Genomic DNA, 19,336 nt, shown 5'->3' on the forward strand with positions numbered 1-19,336 from the left:
AAAAATAAAAAAAAAAAAAATTAAAAATCCCAGTTAAAGGATTATCCAGTACTCTGAATAAGAAGTATTGATTTTAATTAATGTGCTCTGAGTTAATTGGAAAATAGAGATTCAGTATATCCCGAAAGACTCAAACCTAGCCTTAAAAAGGAGTCTGATGGGCCCGGAGAGATAGCACAGTGGTGTTTGCCTTGCAAGCAGCAGATCCAGGACCAAGGATGGTTGGTTCAAATCCCGGTGTCCCATATGGTCCCCCGTGCCTGCCAGGAGCTATTTCTGAGCAGACAGCCAGGAGTAACCCCTGAGCACCACCGGGTATGGCCCCAAAAAAAAAAAAAAAAAAAGAAGTCTGATACATAGATAACCTCTCCTGATCAGATCTGATTTCAGAGACTCAACAGTAATAATATCCAAATCAAAGACAAAAAACTGAGGAAGAAGTTGATTTTCCAGCCAAGCAACCAAATCATAAGTACAATGTAAAAAAATAAAATGATTAAGAAAATATCTAGAAATACAGATATCCAAAATCCCTTAGAATCAAATATAAAGCTATTAAATGATTAGTTTGGCTAAAGTTATTATCAAAGATACTAAAGGAAAGACAAACAATTAGAAGGTCTTTCAACAGCCTCCAATAAATAACATATAACAAGTAAATGATACGAGGAGCTTCCAATAGAGCTCTAAATCTGAACTGAAGAACCTAAACAAACATTCTAGTTCCTATCATATAACCAGACAGAAGAATGAATGATATATTACAACTATTAACTGTAAATTGTACATAATACTATACCCATGTATATGATGGGAAATATGAAGATAAGTACTATATTACTTATTATTGTACTACGAGCACATTGAGAGTACTACGTACTACAAGAATAAAAAATGAGTTGAGGCAGAAATACATAATAACTTAATGCATAATGCTATCTAATAAGAAGTTGATATGTACAAAGCCAGAAAAACAAAGACATGGCTCTTAACAGAAACATAACTTTCATAGCTTATCCCGCTGGAACTGACCTGGTTTAACTTAATACTTCGTACTAGAATTTTTCTTGGCTTCAAGGAAAATAAATGTTGTCAGTGCCTGAAAGATATACTAAAGACTTTTGAACTCTGAAATGACTATATATTGATATATCTTTTTTCTTATTAAGTAATTTGTATAAAATTAAAATACCAAGTAAATCAAATGCTCACCCTATAAACACTAGCATTATGGTAAAAGTATATCCTTTGGAAAGAAATAGAGGAGGAAAGTAAGAAACAGCAGATAGGAGGCAACAGGGCAAGGATCGGGGATTCAAGTACATAGGTAATATAGAGGTGCAATATAAGAATAGATCTGAAACACTGCATCAACAACATTCTAAGCAGGAGATCTAAACTACAACAATTAAACTTAAAAATGTGCCTGTCAAGGGGGACAGGCTGGAGACTAGAAAAGATCCTTGAGACATTGGTGAAGGAAAGTCAACTATGGTCATTGGTTTGGTGCTAGAAACTAGCATTTCTCAAATTCAGCTATGAATAAATTTGTAAATCATGGACCTTAATTTTTTTTAATTTTTTATAATGAAATAGTTATATTTCATCTTAACATGGAACATAGTATTTGTGAGAAAATAAAGACTTTTAGTAATATGGAAATCTACAACATTCTTACTGAGAACATTTTTGGAAATGTGAAATAGCATACCTGCAAGCAAAGTACAGTGGAGTGGCTCCTGATACATTTGGCCTGTTAATATCAGCACCACTGTCTAGCAAGCATTGCACTGTCTGGTAGGAAAAGAAACAATTAAAATTACAGCCAGAGTAACCAAAAGACATAGAATTATAATTTATTTCATACAAGAAAAGTTCCTGACTTTTCTGGACACATTAAAGAATAGAAACAGGACTATGATAGCTGAATAAATTCAACTTTCTAGTAAACTCTGAGACTCTCAAGTACTACAAAAAATTATGTAATATTATCAGTGTGACATAAACTATGCTCTCTGGGACGATTCTAGAGCAGTTTCCCAAAAAAGATGATACCGCCCACTGAGAGGCATGAGAAAGAAGGGTAGGGGATGATTTCTAATAACCTAGCATACAACAGGGTGTGCGGAAGACCTCTATTAGTTTATTACTTGGCCCAAACTCCCCCACCAAAACTAAAGTATATTGTATAACAAAACTGTAGAAATAATGTTAAGAAGAAGAAGTAAAAGCATTAAGAAAAAGATTAGGGGCCAGAGAGACAGCATGAAGGTAGGGCATTTATTTGCCTTGCATGCAGAAGGATGGTGGTTCAAATCCCGGCATTCCATATGGTCCCCTGAGCCTGCCAGGAATGATTTCTGAGTGTAGAGCCAGGAGTAACCCCTGAGCGCTGCCGGGTGTGACCCAAAAAACAAAAAACAAAAAACAAAAAAAAAAAGAAAAGATTAAATTATTTAAATCCTCAGCATAACAAAAAAAGGGATAAATCTAAGAGTTATACTGAGAAAGAACTTACAGAAACATATTGTTTCATAATGCATACATACCAGAAGAAAAGTTAAAAGGTTTGAAAATTGCCTTGTGATCATTACTAGACAAAAATAAATTATCTTGTGATTTACAGGAGTAATTTATTTTACAAGAGCTTTTTAAGATATAGAATTCATATATAGCTATTTGAATTCACTTTTATCCCAGAGAAATTCTAAAATCTATGTAACAGAAAGAATTTTTTTAGAAAGAATTTTATTATATATTTTATCAGGGCAATAATTCCTGTAAGCTGAGGACAAACAGTCAAGTATAGAATTAAAATAAAAGGGAAATAGGGGCCGGAGAGATAGCATGGAGGTAGAGTGTTTGCCTTGCATGCAGAAGGACGGTGGTTCGAATCCCGGCACCCCATATGGTCCCCCAACCCTGCCAGGAGCGATTTCTGAACATAGAGCCAGGAGTGATCCCAGAGAGCTGCCGGGCATGTCCCAAAAACCAAAACAAAACAAAACAAAAAAGCATAGGAGGTAAGGTGCCTGCGCTAGCCTAGGACGGACCACGGTTCGATCCCCCGGCGTCCCATATGGTCCCCCAAGAAGCCAGGAGCAACTTCTGAGCGCATAGCCAGGAGTAACCCCTGAGCATCACAGGGTGTGGCCCAAAAAAAAAAAAAAAAAAAAAAAAAAGGGAAATCACGTTAGATCACAAGACCTATTTGGCCTTTTAATTGTGGCTTTCCTCTTCTTTTCTTTTTGACCTAAAAGCTATTTCTTCCTGGTACCAAAAAAAGAATGAGATGGATGCAACAGACGTCCATTAATTCCTATAGAAATTATAGACAGAGGGGCCGGCGAGGTGGCGCTAGAGGTAAGGTATCTGCCTTGCAAGCTCTAGCCAAGGAAGGACCACAGTTCGATCCCCCGGCGTCCCATATGGTCCACCCAAACCAGGAGCAATTTCTGAGAGCTTAGCCAGGAGTAACCCCTGAGCATCAAACGGCTGTGGCCCGAAAAACCAAAAAAAAAAATTACAGACAAAATGTCATCCCTTAAACGGATCAGATATGATTAAAGCAAATACAACGAGCATATATTAATATGCAATTAAAATATAGTAATCAATAATAAGTTTAAATATAGTAACAACGTTATGCATTCAGACATATTACATCGTTTTTGATATTACAATAACATATTATATAATAACCTTAATATACATAGCTATTTTCTTCAATTCTACAAGTAGGAAACTGAGAATAAGGAGGTCAAATAATTTGTTCCTTAACAAACAAACAGAGATACAGAGAATAAAAGACACACAAAGACATTTAGAAAGTCTATTTTAAAGGTTAAAAAAAAAGTGTAAGAAATTATATACAGGGCCGGGTAGGTGGCGCTGGAGGTAAGGTGTCTGCCTTGCAAGCGCTAGCCAAGGAAGGACCGCGGTTCGATCCCCCGGCGTCCCATATGGTCCCCCCAAACCAGGGGCGATTTCTGAGCACATAGCCAGGAGTAACCCCTGAGCGTCAAACGGGTGTGGCCCAAAAACCAAAAAAAAAAAAGAAATTATATACAGTTCAATCCAGCATTTTCTCCTCCACTTAGAAATCTTTCTAGGGTTGGAGATATAGATCAATGGTAAGACTTCTGCTTTGCATGTATGAGGCCCTTGGTCTGATCCTTGTTACCACATAAAAACAACAAAATATTTTTAACTTAAACATAACCCAAGTGAAGAGTCATTAATGGTACAACTATTAAAAGAATCATTCCTTTAAAGCTTTAAACATTTCTTGAAAGCTTTCAGTAAAAGCCAAAGAGATAGTCAGTGGGTAAGGCTCTTGTCTTGGATGCAACCAACATAAGCTGATTTCTGACACCCATATGGTCCTCAGAGCCATGCCGGGCTTGATCCCTTAACACAGCGCCAGGACTTAGCCCTAAACACCACGGGTGTGGCCCCAAAACAAAACAAAACAAAAATTTAAAACATTCCAATAACTTCATTTAGAGGTAAAATGATACCTAAAGACAGAAAAAAATCATTTCCATCAGAGTAAAAATAAATAAGGAAATGTAAAAAATAAAAACTGTTTTACAGCATAAAATTAGTGAAAATTCATGTATCTTTACTTTTAAAAAAAAAAATGTTGGGGCCGGGCGGTGGCGCTGGAGGTAAGGTGCCTGCCTTGCCTGTGCTAGCCTAGGACGGACCACGGTTCGATCCCCCGGCGTCCCATATGGTCCCCCAAGAAGCCAGGAGCAACTTCTGAGCGCATAGCCAGGAGTAACCCCTGAGCATCACAGGATGTGGCCCAAAAACCAAAAAAAAAAAAAAAAAAAAATGTTCATAGGAATTAGAGAAAAAGTACAGAGTTTAAGCACTTGCCTGGCACTCATCTGACCCTGCTTCAATCCCTAGCAATCTGCCTAGCACAGTATGTGATCCATCGATAGCTAAGGTATAATCCTTGAGCTCAGCACCAACATTGAGCCCTGATCACCACCACCAAGTATAGCAAAACAAGCTAAAAGGCTTGTTGATTTCCTTGTGTTTTCAAAAACATTTGAAAAAAAAAATAGAGAATTCAAGCAATTACTATTGGTTAAATGGCATAACTAAAGGAGCAAGACAGTCACACAACCTGGAAGTCTTTTTACTAAAAGAAGCCTAATATATACAAAATAATGGCATTAAACTAGTAAAACATAGGTAAAGAAAACTAAGTTTTGGGGCTGGAGTAATAGCATAGCGGTAAGGCATTTGCCTTGCACACGGACAGACCAGAGTTCAATCCCCAGCATCCCAGATGGTCCCCCAAGCCTGCCAAGAGTGATTTCTGAGCACAGAGCCAGAAGTAACCCCTGAGCGCCACTAGGTGTGACCCAAAAACAAACAAAAAAAAAAAAAAACAAAAAAAAAAAGAAAAGAGAAAAGAAAGCTAAGTTTTTTTTATTAGATTAACATTCACAAAAGTTCTTGAGAAACAATACTACTTGATTTAAAATTATACAGACATATAAGGTAAAATAAAACTAAAGAGTTGAATTCTGGAATAAAATCCCTAAGAGTTCTCAAAATATTCAAAAGTTCTCAAAGTTCTCAAATAAAAAAAAAATCAGTTAACGGCCTTTTGTAAGAGTCAGCACTATTAATATAGCCTTCAGATAAATGTATATAAGTAAATAAATGGCATTTAGAAATGGGAGAAAATGAAAAAAAAGAAAATGATCAAAATAATCAAACATTTGATTAATCCATCCTTCAGCAAAAATTCCACCATATATTGTTATGGTCTGAGTTGACACCCTAGACCAGGGGTCTCAAACTCGCCGCCTGCTGTTTGTGGCCCTCCATACAACATTTTGTGGCCCTGCCTTAGAGGAATCTTTTTTTGTTTTGTTTTGTTTTATTTTAGTTATTTGGATCACACCCCCCAATGTTCAAGGCTTACTACTGACTTTGTACTCAAGGATCACCCCAACTTTGCCTCCTGCAGCCCCCAGGTAAATTGAGTTTGAGACTCCTGCCCTAGACGGTGCTGAGAATCAAAGACCACCTCCAATAATGCAAGGGGCAAAAGGGAGTTTATTCGACTAGCTAAGGTCTAAGTCTTATCCAACTAAGGGAGTCTTGACAAGGAGCCTGAGTCAAATCTTCAGGCAGTTTATATAGAAATCACAAGCACAATTATTTCATTGTATAGATGTCTTAATTCATCACTGATTCTGCTGGCTCAACTTTAGTCATAGAGGGACACTCTGACCCCAAACTTCAGGAATTAAAACTGGAACAAAATATACCCAAAAAGAGTTTGCCTTCATGAAGCTATCTCATTAAAGAAATAAAAACATGTAGCATATATGATTGGTGCATTCAGATGATTTGATAGAATTCTCTAAAATAGTTTTGGATTCAATTCTGCTTTAGCAAATTTCTTACCCTTAACTCATTATACATAAATACTTCTTTGAAAATTTTGCCTATAAGTCAAAATATCCAAAAACAATTTTGACTTACAGTGATCATGTCTTCAGTTTCAAAATACTAGTGGAGAAATTAAAAACAAAAAGCTCAAAATTTCGTAAAGGTAAATGTGAAACTGTATTAATATAAATTTACTTGTGACTGGCAAATAATTTTATACTTTTTTTTACTAATTTTATACTAATTTTTATTAAAAATATTAAAAAGTATTTAAAAATACTAATTTTTATACTTTTCAGGTTTCCAGTACATGTATTATTAATAACTATACTACAATGAAATTGTTTTATATGCCTGAGTTAGGTTAAGAAAGTCAAGTCATTTTCAATAAACTTCCTGACCTTTCAAGTGATAAAAACAATATTCTGAGTGGAAAACTGATATAAAACCTAATACCTGGGTCAATCTCAGAAGTCATTTAATTGAAGGCAAGTTACTAACCAAGACCACCTGTGCCAAATACATAGATAAATTACAAAGCAAGAAACCTAAGGCAGTTCTACTTTATCAATGCCAAACCTCAAACATTGATCAAAGAAGAAATAAACATTCAATATTAAAGCTACAAGTAAAAATCTGTGTTATATCATTACATGAAAGACCAGATGAGTGCTTGCTTCGGCAGCACAAATACTAAATTTGGAACGATACAGAGATTAGCATGGTCCCTGCGCAAGGATGGCACGCAAATTCGTGAAGTGTTCCATAAAAAAAAAAAAGAAATAAAGACCAGATGATTTTTAAAATTATCTTTATTTACTTAATAAAATTCTGATAGCATGACATAACAAATATGCATAAATAAGCTATGCCATGGGGTGGGGGGGTGAAATGGCCAGTTCTCTTTTGAGCTGCCCTATTGCTTATATAAGTCCTCCCTTAAAAACTGTTCACCTGGGCTGGAGCTAAAGTGCAACAGGTAGAGCATTTACCTTGCATGTGGCCGACTTGGGACCTACTCTGTTCGATCCCAGCATCCCATCAGGTCACCTGAGCCTGTCAAGAGTGATTTCTGAGCCCAGAACCAGGAGTAACCCTTACGCGCATCTAACTCAACTAAAACTTTTTTTTTTTGGTTTTTGGTCACATCTGACAGCACTCAGGGGTTCCTCCTGGCTCTACACTCAGAAACCGCTCCTGGCAGGCTCGGGGGAATCATATGGGATGCTGGGATTCGAACCACGGTAAGGCAAATGCCTTACCTCCATGCTATCTCTCTGGCCCTCAATTGAAACTTTTAATTCCTCTGTAACATCTAAAAAAATCAGTATAACAGAATATCAGCACATATAATTAAAATATCAGTTATATCAGAAAAAACACTGTGACAAAAATATTTTCTATTATTTGCTCACATTTCCCAAAAGTAATTAAAGGAGAACTTTAGCAAAAAATTACTCTAAACAAAAAAATACATTCCAAAATGTTAGCACTTCTACCTTTGGGCTGCAAGACTGAGTATATTCATATTTCTGTAAAATTTTTTGATTACGTTTACATAGCTGTCCTATAACTCTAGGGATTAAAGGCCTGAAAGCTGGCTCAAGATATCAAATAAGCTCAATGAATCAAGGTGAATACTGTTCCATAATGTTCAAGCCTACCTATTCAGCTTCTATCAGAGATAGGCTATATTTAAGTCCATTCTCAAACTACTTTTAAATTTCAGTAGCTTATATTGTCAGCAAAATTAAACAATCGTATATTATGGATAATAGCCATCATATTCAACCAGATTCATTTTAGCAATATAAAAGTTTATTCTGATCAAAATAAAATCTCTTTTTAGTGGTTTGTAAATTAGTCCATAAACTCATCCTGATGTGCACTCTGATACATATAAATAGAGAGTGAACCATCTATTGTTTACAAATTCAAACTATTCCAGGAAAATAACCATCAACCATGGTGGCACGTCAACACATTAATAAAATTCAAAGAATTAATGACAAAGAAAACATTTACCAAAACATAACTTCAATTTGTAGTCATAAAAGTTGGAGTCTATCATTCCTACACAGAATAATAATAACTTTAACTACACTTTCTAAAAATGAAACTATCAAACACCACACTGAGCCTACCTTATTGCACAAAAGTAAGTGAATAGAGTCCACAGAGAGCTCTCTGTACTTTCCTTGTAGTCATATCATCCATAAAAAATGGCAGTAACAGTGCCAATATTATTATTGCTCTTAAGTGTCTTCCAAAGTATTCACAACACTTTTCTTAATTATGCAATCAGTAGACAAACTACATTTTAGGAGGTAAATAAAGGAAGGAGAAAAAAAGCTAAAAGCTATACAATAAGCCATCTAAATAACCGAACTGAAATGAATTTTTAAATTCAATATGTATAAACAAACTAATCTAGTATTATTCAGCTAATAATGTCAAGTGATAGGTAACTTGAGAATGGTTATAAAATTAATTATTGGGAGATTTCTATTTTTCATTTATCATTTTTAGTATAGTCATTTAAAATAATTTATTATGTTACATAAGCAAACGATTAAAAAGCATCTCAAACTACTCAAACCTCTTTCTGTAAAGAAAGGGATAATGAAATCTTTTCTCTTCATTTACCCTCTAGAGCAGGGGTCTCAAACTCAATTTACCTGGGGGCCGCAGGAGGCAAAGTTGGGATGATCCTTGAGTGCAAAGTCAGTAGTAAGCCTTGAACATTGGGGAATGTGATCCAAACAACTAAAACAAAACAAAACAAAAAAAGATTCCTCTAGGGCAGGGTCACAAAATGTTGTACGGAGGGCCGCAAACGGCCCACGGGCCGCGAATTTGAGACCCCTGCTCTAGAGAAACATGAATTCTGAGGAAATATTACAATTTACTTGATTTCTTAGTGAAGACAAATATGAGTTTTCTGGGGATAGAGCGATAGCACAGAGGATAGGGCATTTATGGCCAACAAGGGTTCAACCCCCAGCATCCCATATATGGTTCCCCAACCCCGAGCTTGCCAGGAGTGACTTGAGAGCACAGAGCCAGGAGTAACCCTAGTGCCACCAGGTGTGGCCCAGAAAAAAAAAAGTATCTTTTCTATCTTTTGTCATTATTTTTTACAAAAAGCAATATGAATCTGAGAGGCATCTGTCACCAAAGCAATATAGTATACTTAACAATAACTTCTACAAAGCTTTAAAGCTCTTAGATAACTGCTCAAACTATTTTTATGTATACCTAGTATTTTCATCCAAAATGAAATTAGAAGGTAAATTTTGTCTGTCTTGCATTTCCTCAAGATGTTTAGAGATTCTGATAATGCAAGCAATCTGAGCAAGAAACTGGAAATGCAGAAATAGGTTTTGTCTGGTTATGTATATAACCTTTGCTCTTTTTAAGCTCTGTGAGATCTGAAATATATTTTGGGGTTACTTCAGTGTGTTTAACAAGACAGCTTGAGATTTCTATGACTTTCATATTGCAACAATCTCTTTAAGAACCACTCAAGTAAAATAAAATTCTCTTTAAAAGGAAAAAAGCAACCAAGAGATAAATGTTAGAAAATTTATCATTTCTGCCTCTCGAATCTGAAAAGAACTGAGAAGTTTTCAAAACATGTTTAGGACTATGTGCATGAACAATCACAACAAATAATATTGTATATCACAGAAAATCAATTAAAAGTTATTTTAAAAATCTCTAGAACTGGGGCCAAAGAGGTGGCACTAGAGGTAAGGTGTCTGCATTGCAAGCGCTAGCGTAGGACGGACTGACCGTGGTTCAATCCCCTGGCGTCCCATATGTTCCCCCCAAGCCAGGAACGATTTCTGAGCACATAGCCAGGAGTAACCCCTGAGCATCAAACGGGTGTGGCACAAAAACCAAAAAGAAACTCTAGAACTAAAAATGTTTGATCTCAGCATAACACATGGTTCCCAGCATTAATGGGAACCAGAACAGGTAGGTGTAGGCAACACCAAAAAAATAAATAAATAAAAAATAAATTAATGATAAAATACTTTCTTTTTTGGGGGGAGCCACACCCGGCGGTGCTCAGGGGTTACTCCTGGCTGTCTGCTCAGAAATAGCTCCTGGCAGGCAGGGGGGACCATATGGGACACTGGGATTTGTACCAACCACCTTAGGTCCTGGATCGGCTGCTTGCAAGGCAAACACCGCTGTGCTATCTCTCCTGGCCCAATAAAATACTTTTAAATGCTATTTCTTTAGAGGTTGACATTTAATCTCATACAATATATAAAAATCAATATGCAAGGTTTTAAAGATAAAAATAAATTCCAAGATTTTTTTTTTTTTTTTTGGTTTTTCGGGCCACACCCGTTTGATGCTCAGGGGTTACTCCTGGCTACGCGCTCAGAAATTGCCCCTGGCTTGGGGGGAACCATATGGGACGCCGGGGGATCGAACCGTGGTCCTTTCCTTGGCTAGCGCTTGCAAGGCAGACACTTTACCTCTAGCGCCACCTCGCCGGCCCCCCAAGATTTTTTGTTTTTGTTTTTGTTTTTGTTTTATTTGGGGGGGGATTTGGCCACACCCAGTGACGCTCAGGGGTTACTCCTGGATATGCGCTCAGAAGTTGCTCCTGGCTTGGGGGACAATATGGGACGCCAGGGGATCAAACCGCGGTCCATCCTAGGCTAGCGCTGGCAAGGCAGACACCTTACCTCTAGCGCCGGCCCCAAATTCCAAGATTTTTTAAAACGTAAAAGTTATGTGTACCAGTAATAATATATACAATGTAACTTTTTAAACTTTTAATGCATTTATACAAGAAATGCTACTTTGAGACTATGTGAATGCCATTTTCATTATCCACTAGTCACTAGGATACTTGACAAAGATACTTGACTCAGCATTCAACTTACTTAGAAAGTCATATAAAGTGCTTTTTAAAAAATCAATAATCACTATAAAATAACAGCTTCAATACTGCATGGCCCAATAAAGCATATCCAATCAAAATAAATGTATATGTGCACTCTATGAGATTTAAGAAGTGCCATAGGGGCCGGAGAGATAGCATGGAGGTAGGGCATTTGCCTTGCATGCAGAAGGACAGAGTTTCGAATTCCAGCATCCCATATGGTCCCCCAAGCCTGCCAGGAGCAATGTCTGAGCATGGAGCCAGGAGTAACCCCTGAGCAATGCTGGGTGTGACCCAAAAAAAAAAGTCCCAGAAACACTATGATTAACTATGAAACATAGCTAATATATATGATTTATATGATTAACTTGGAAGTACAGATAATATATAGAATAGGCAAAAAATTTCAAGTTTAATTCCTGTTTAGTGGCTAGAAGATAAATTATCTTTCAAACTTTCTTGTTCTAGCTCAAGAAGGACCAAAGGTGTATACAATGATCCTAAATATAATCAGGCAATATGTCTACTTTACCTGTATCCTTGCATGCCAGGCATAACTGTCCAACCATGACAGAAGAAACTCTCACCAATACTTTTGAACCTCAAATCAATATGGCTAGACAGAACTCTTGTTCTTCTGCTATTATCTGTAAAAATCTCACTGTGAGAAATTACCACAGGAAGTCAGGTCATGTATAAATCTTCTGAGGATATAATTCTTCAAAGGCATCTGACTAGAAGTAATTTCTCCTTTACTATGTGCTTAAGATTATAATATAGATAGCATATATACCTATATATGTATACATATATAATATTTATATTCATCAAGTTCCAAAGCCAAATGTTTATATATAGAAATAAGGAAGTATTGCTATTAAAAAAATGTTTGACTTTAGAAATCTAAAGAATTAAAACTGTCAGAGTCCAAGAAAATAAAAAATATAATAATCCAAGTTCAACTACATAAGCAAAATTTTAATCACTTTCATTAATTCTTACACTAATTGAGGTTAAAGTCCAAATAAAATATAAGTTACTTTAACAAAACTAAAAACAGAGGGTACATTAAAACTATTAAAATTATGTGAGCATCCCATATTTAAAATTTATATCCAACTATTAGCATAAATTAAACCCTATTAAATCAGATATAAAAGTGTAATCCCAAGTACAAATAGATGATCTGATTATAAAGTACTAAATATTTTAAAAGATTTAAAAGCACTAATCATTCTTTATATACAAAAATCAATGAGAACTCTATATGTTATATAAATTGATAAGATTTTGCTATGACTTATATTCACACTGATGCAGAACAAAACTTCAAGAATTCAATTTTTTAAAAATAAGAATGCAACAGAAGTTAAAGCCTCAAGGCTGAATTTACCGTCTTGTGGCCATTCTGGCAGGCCACATGCAGTGCTGTCTGCCCCATCGCGTCCTCAACATCAACATCACTGACGTGCTGCACAAGGTCATGGAGTAGTTCCGTTCGCCCATTCACAGCCAGCCAATGTATCTGTGCAGCCATTTAGTTACTAAACATTTGTGCAAAAGTGTTTCATATAAAAACAGCAAACAAATAATGCTATTATTTCTCAACTGTGAGCATAATATAAAACACAACATTAAATTTAAAATTCAGCCCCTTAATCCTTTTTTCTCTGTGTGAGGGGGAAAATATGCACTATGTACTTCAAAACCAAATCCCTCATGGTTCAAAGTATATAAAAAGGCTTCTTAAATTTTTTCAACTAAACTTTTTAAAGTCATTTCTTTCCTTTCTTTTTGCCTTCTGTTTTTATTTTGGGCACACTTGACTCCTCTTGGTGAGGTAGGGGACCATAATGTGCTATAGGGAATTGAAAATAGATCTGGCCATGTGCAAGGAAGTGGCCTACTTGCTGTACTATCTCTAACTCTGATCTCACCACTCCCATTCAACATAGTATTGAAAGTACTTGCCATAGCAATTAGGCAAGAAAAAAAAATTAAGGCTATCCAGATAGGAAAGGATGAAGTCAAGCACTCACTTTTGGCAGATGACATGATACTATATTTAGAAAACCCTAAAGACTCTACCAAAAAGTTTCTAGAAATAGATTGATTCATATAGCAAAGAGGCAGACAACAAAATTAACGCACAACAACCAATGGTCTTCTTATACACAAAAAATGATAGAAAAGAAATGGACATTTAAAAAAATCCCATTCACATTAGTGTCACACAAATTCAAATATCTTTGAATCAACTACACTAAAGAGGTGAAGGACCTATACCAAAAAAAACTACAAAATACTGCTTCAAGAAATAAAAGAGAAGGGCCCAGAGAAATAGCACAGCGGTGTTTGCCTTGCAAGCAGCCGATCCAGGACCTAAGGTGGGTGGTTCGAATCCCGGTGTCCCATATGGTCCCCCATGCCTACCAGGAGCTATTTCTGAGCAGACAGCCAGGAGTAACCCCTGAGCACCGCCGGGTGTGGCCCAAAAACCAAAAAAAAAAAAAAAAAAAGAAAAAGAAAAATAGAAGAGAAAAAGAAAAGAAATAAAAGAGAACACGAGAAAATGGAGACACTTACCCTGTTCATGGATTAGGATGATTAACATCATTAAAATCGTAATACTCCCCAAAGCTTTGTACAGATTTAATGCAATTCCTCTAAGGATACCCATGATATCCATCAAAGAAATGAGTTAAACACTTCTAAATTCATTCGGAGCAATAAACACCCATGAATAGCTAGGGCAACCCTTAGAAACAAAATATGAGAGGCATCACTTTTCCCAACTTTAAACTGTATTACAAAGCAACAGTCATTAAAACAGCATGGTATTGGAATAAAGACAGACCCTCAGATCAATGGAATAGACTTGAGTATTCAGAGAATGTCCCCCAGGCACACAATCAATTAATCTTTAATAAAGAGGTAAGAAATGCAAAATGGAGCAAGAAAAGACTCTTCAACAAGTGGTGTTCAGACCACTGGTCAGCCAAATGCAATAAAGCAAACTCAGATCTCTAACACCATGCACAAAGGTCAAATCCAAATGGATTAAAGACTTTGATATCAGGCTGAAACCATAAGATATATAGAATAACACGTAGAATATAAAATAGCACGTATATAAAAAACACTCCATGACATTGAGACTAAAGACATCTTCAAGGAGGAAACATTACTCTCCAAACAAGTGGAAGCAGAGATAAATAGATGAGACTATATTAAGCTGAGAAGCTTCCGCACCTCAAAGAAAATAGTGACTAGGATACAAAAGCCACCCACAGAATAGGAGAAACTATTCAATCAATACCCATCAGATAAGGAGCTAATATAATATCTAAGATATATAAGATACTGACAGAACTTAATAAGATAAAAACATTTAACCCCATCAAAAAATGGGGAAAAGAAATGAACAGACACTTCCTCAAAGAAGAAATACAGTTAGCCAAAAAAACTTGTGCAAAAAATGCTCTTCATCACTAATCATCAGGAAGATGTCATAACAACAATGAGATACCATCTCACACCAAGTCTAGCACTCACACAGAGTGTAGCACTGACCACAATAAACAAGAACCAGTGCTGGCATTAATGTGGGGAAAAAATCACACTCTAATTCACTTCTGTTGGGAATACAGACTGGTCCAATCTTTTTAGAAAACAATATGAATACTCCCCAAAATTGAGCTTCCATATGACCCAGAAATGCCACTCCAAGGGATATAATCCAGGAATACAAAAAGACAATACAAAAATGTCCTCTACTCTCCTATGTTTGGAGCAGCACTAAATATTTAGCACAGTTAGAATCTGGAAATCCAAGTGCCCTGACAACAGATGAGTGGCTAAAGATACTATGGTAAATCCAGAAGATGGAATACTATGCAGCTGTTAGGAAAAATGAAGTCATGAAGTTTGCTTATACATAGACAGACATAAAGACTATTACTATTATGCTGAGTGATATGAGCCAGAGGGAAAGGGACAGATATAGAATAATCTCACTCATTTGTGGGAAATTAAAAAAAAATAAGAGCTAGTAATGGTAATAATACTCAGAGACAACAGACAAAGGTCAGGGTGGTCCAGTCCAGGTTGGAAAGCTCACCTCAAGGAGTGGTGAGTGTAGCTAGAGTAGAGAAGAGTCTATTAGGCACTCAAAGTGGAAAAACTAACAGGCAAGGAACCCCTCCATTTTAGTTAGAGAAATAACTACATTTTGAACTGTCCTAATAATGAGAATGTATGAGGAAATGGAGAGGCCTGTTTAGAGTACAGGCGGGGGGGGTTCGGGCGGGGAGGAGGGAGACTTGGGACATTGGTTGATGGAATGGTTGCACTGGTGATGGGTGGTATTCTTTACATGACTGAAACCCAAACACAATCATGTATGTAATCAAGGTGTTTAAATAAAAAAAAATAGTGCATATCACAGTGTCAAAAAGGAGAGCGAGAGAGAGAGAGAGAGAGACAGAGAGAGACAGAGACAGAGACAGAGACAGAGAGAAGAGAGAGAGAGAGAAACAATCTACTTGCCTATAGCAAGGCAGGGGTAGGGTTGGGGGTAGGAGGGAAATGGGAGATGTCCTTGACAAGAAGAATGTATTTGAAGGATGGTGTGCAATGTATGATTGATACTCAACAATGAACAATTTTGTAACCATAGTGCTTAAATAAAGCAAATTTAAAGTAAAAAAAAAAATTTCCCAACATCTGCCTAATTACTCATCCATTACACCTTATCTGTATAAAGGTAAATCTTAATAAATCAAGCATAACCTCTGTCATACCTTTGAAACATTTCTCACTATTTAAATTATATTTTCTCTGCTTATAAAACAATTGGATTTCAACAAACTCAGAAATATCCTACACTACTTCTCCTTAACATCTACATGGATGAAAAATACATTAATTTGCTTTGGAAAGGTATGTGATGTGCCAAAATGGATTAAAATACCAAAAAACTATCTGTCAGAAAGAATAGAGATCAAATATTAACAATGATCATTTCAGAATATAAGAAATAAAAATGGGTGATTATACTTTCATTGCTATTTTCCCTTCCTATTTTTCCCTTCCAATTCTCCTACTAAGTTCACACTAAAAGAACTTAAAAATATATCATTTTTGGGCCCGGAGAGACAGCACAGCGGCATTTGCCTTGCAAGCAGCCGATCCAGGACCAAAGGTGGTTAGTTCGAATCCCGGTGTCCCATATGGTCCCCCGTGCCTGACAGGAGCTATTTCTGAGAAGACAGCCAGGAGTAACACCTGAGCACTGCCGGGTGTGGCCTAAAAGCCAATATATATATATATATATATATATATATATATATATATAATTTTTTCACTCATATCTGGTATTTATAATAACTCCACAAAGTAACACAATGGTCTAAATGGTAAATACACTGAATACAGTTTGCCATGTTATTGTGAGGAGAAACACAAAGCCTTGCTCTCTTTTACACTATAAAGAAACCTGTAACAACGGAATCAGCCATTTAGAATGAACAAGTGTCCAATCAACTTCTCACTACAAAGGCCTATAATAATGTTCGAATGCTTTTATTCAAAGAAACAAGTGCAGAATACGTTTGGAAGACAGAGAATTCCACTTCAGTGCTCACTATCAATATGTGTTAGTGTCTAAATTTTTTTATGTATAAAATAAGTCTTCAACTTCTTTGTCCACAGTGATTCTTAGAGATATAGGTTGAATACTCTAATTTCACAATTTAGTACTCTATCATATTAGACTCCAAATACAGTGCTCAATATGACAATGTCTTGACAAATATTCCAATTTATCCATTTCCCTTTCAATTACATTTGCTGCTATGATATAATACTTGGGCCTACAGAGACTACTGAAAAAGGCAAATGCACACACCATAGACTTTTGTTACAGACCCCGTAAATTTTGCAAATTACCATTAATTTTTTATCTTTTTTTTCCTTCCTTCTTTCTCAATTCAAGCTAATTTACTATTATATCATAATGCCCACACTGGCATTTTCCTTTCAGGAAAGAGCCTTGATGCACAACACTTGGTGAACAATATCACATGGGGTAGACCCTATTATAATGCTCAAGATTATATTGCTTAGTAACCTAGATGTGAAAATTATATTTAACCTAAAATGCTCCATGCACAATCTACCTCCAAAAGCATGTTAGTAAAGTTCACCCTCACCATCAATGAAGGGTCTAGAAAACCTTTTCCCTCCAACCTTTTTCCCATCCCATAAGGGTCAGCCCTCCAACTACCTACGAATAGATCTCTAATGTATGTATATAAGTGGGTGTGAGTATGTATGTAGTAGACACTTCTGTTTGTCTAATCTGGATTGCACATAATTCCGGCCTATATTGTATATAGCCCCTGTTATATATTATCCCTCCTTCCCCCAGCACCATCCTACAAAACTCCTATACTCTCACCATCCCCTCAATCTTAAACCAAAATTTCTATTTAACCTTCTTTACCCTCAGTCCTTAATTCTTCAGGAACTAGGACCTTCTCCTTGCCCCAGTAAACTGTCACCTGGCTCCCAAAGCAAAAAAACATCTTCTCAGCCCCCTCATCTCTTGCACTAGCAAGAAGCTGCAGCCACTGCTCCCAATGACTTATTCTACGTGCACTTTCTACCAGCTCCCCTCATTGTGGACTACTGCCTGTTATCAGATTCAGTTTCAGAGGGACCCCCTGCTAGAAAACACTACTAAGGACCCTGACTGCTGCAAACCATTTCCAGGCTCCACAAGACCACAATGTGCAATGAAAATGTGCCCTGGATCTTATCCCTCCCGGGACCATAACAAAAGACCTTACCCTAGGCTTCTCCCAAGGATCAGTGCAAAAAATCATGATCTCTAATTACAGAAGACTGACTTTGACAAACCCTGACTGAACAGAACTTTTCCTAGGACCATAAAGAAAGACCTTGAGGTCTGACAACTAACATGCCCAGAGCTACTGTTGGTCACATGACAGTATGCTTCAAGGTAGAAAACACCTGTATCTCTTAGGCAAAGGAAATTTTCTTTCTAATTTCCCCAACGTTTACTTGCGCCTATAAAAAAAAAAATGCCACATATGCCCCCCTTTTTTTTCCTTTCTTGCTTCTTTTTTTATCTATTTGTATTTATAGCTTATAGATAGGGGCCCTGCCTTTTTTTTTCTTTAACAGAACCATAGAACATGAATCATCTGCTTCTGCCTCTCATTTTTATACCTCCATACAAACTGAGAAAAAAAAAGTGGATGGGACCCACAGGTCAAATGGTCCCAGAGGCATAGAGTGGAAATAAAAAATGGTCAGCCTTAAATACCCAAACCAATGTAGAATCAAGAGACCCAAACTCTAACATGCTATACACAAAATGAACCTGGAGGTACAGGATGCATGCTGAGAACTATGCTGGGAACACTGGTAGTGGGAATGGACCTAATTCACTGTCACTATGTTACTGAAATACAACTGCGAGACTTCTAAAAAAATAAAATAAAAAATTAATAAAAAAAATAAAAAATACACATATGGGGCTGGAGAGATAGCATGGAGGTAAGGCATTTGCCTTGCATGCAGGACGGTGGCTCAAATCCCAGCATCCCATATGGTCCCCTGAGCCTGCCAGGAGCGATTTCTGAGCATAGAGCCAGGAATAAACCCTGGGCTCTGCCGGGTGTGACCCAAAACCAAAAAAAACATATATATAATTTTTAAAAAATGGCTCTCCTGGGCCGGAGAGATAGCATGGAGGTAAGGCGTTTGCCTTTCATGCAGAACATCATTGGTTTGAATCCCAGCATCCCATATGGTCCCCTGAACCTGCCAGGAGCGATTTCTGAGCTTGGAGCCAGGAGTAACCCCCTGAGCACTGCCAGGTGTGACCAAAAAAAAAAAAAAAATGGCTCTCCTTTAATAAACTCAATACACCTTGACATAATTCTAAGAAATACCCTGAAGCCAGTGAGAAAAGCTAGA

At 36.8% G+C, this 19,336-nt stretch overlaps 1 protein-coding gene and 1 non-coding gene across 3 annotated transcripts in view; one reads left to right on the forward strand and one right to left on the reverse strand.

The window, feature by feature from the left end:
- Positions 1 to 19,336, reverse strand: part of HACE1 (HECT domain and ankyrin repeat containing E3 ubiquitin protein ligase 1) — a 103,854-nt gene that overhangs the window by 71,615 nt on the left and 12,903 nt on the right. The window contains exons 6-7 of one of the 2 annotated variants that reach the window (XM_049771167.1): positions 12,723 to 12,854; positions 1,712 to 1,794 (exon numbers count right to left, since the gene is read on the reverse strand). In XM_049771167.1, the coding sequence (XP_049627124.1) occupies positions 1,712 to 1,794; positions 12,723 to 12,854 (215 nt within the window). Of the gene's footprint in view, positions 1 to 1,711; positions 1,795 to 12,722; positions 12,855 to 19,336 lie in introns of those variants that run through there. The other variant, XM_049771168.1, reaches the window with a different exon arrangement.
- Positions 7,093 to 7,196, forward strand: LOC126007504 (U6 spliceosomal RNA). Its single transcript, XR_007495065.1, has one exon. It is a non-coding gene; the product is annotated as a U6 spliceosomal RNA (small nuclear RNA).

This window comes from Suncus etruscus, chromosome 4 (genome assembly GCF_024139225.1).
Source record: "Suncus etruscus isolate mSunEtr1 chromosome 4, mSunEtr1.pri.cur, whole genome shotgun sequence".
In the NCBI taxonomy this organism is placed as follows: Eukaryota; Metazoa; Chordata; class Mammalia; order Eulipotyphla; family Soricidae; genus Suncus; species Suncus etruscus.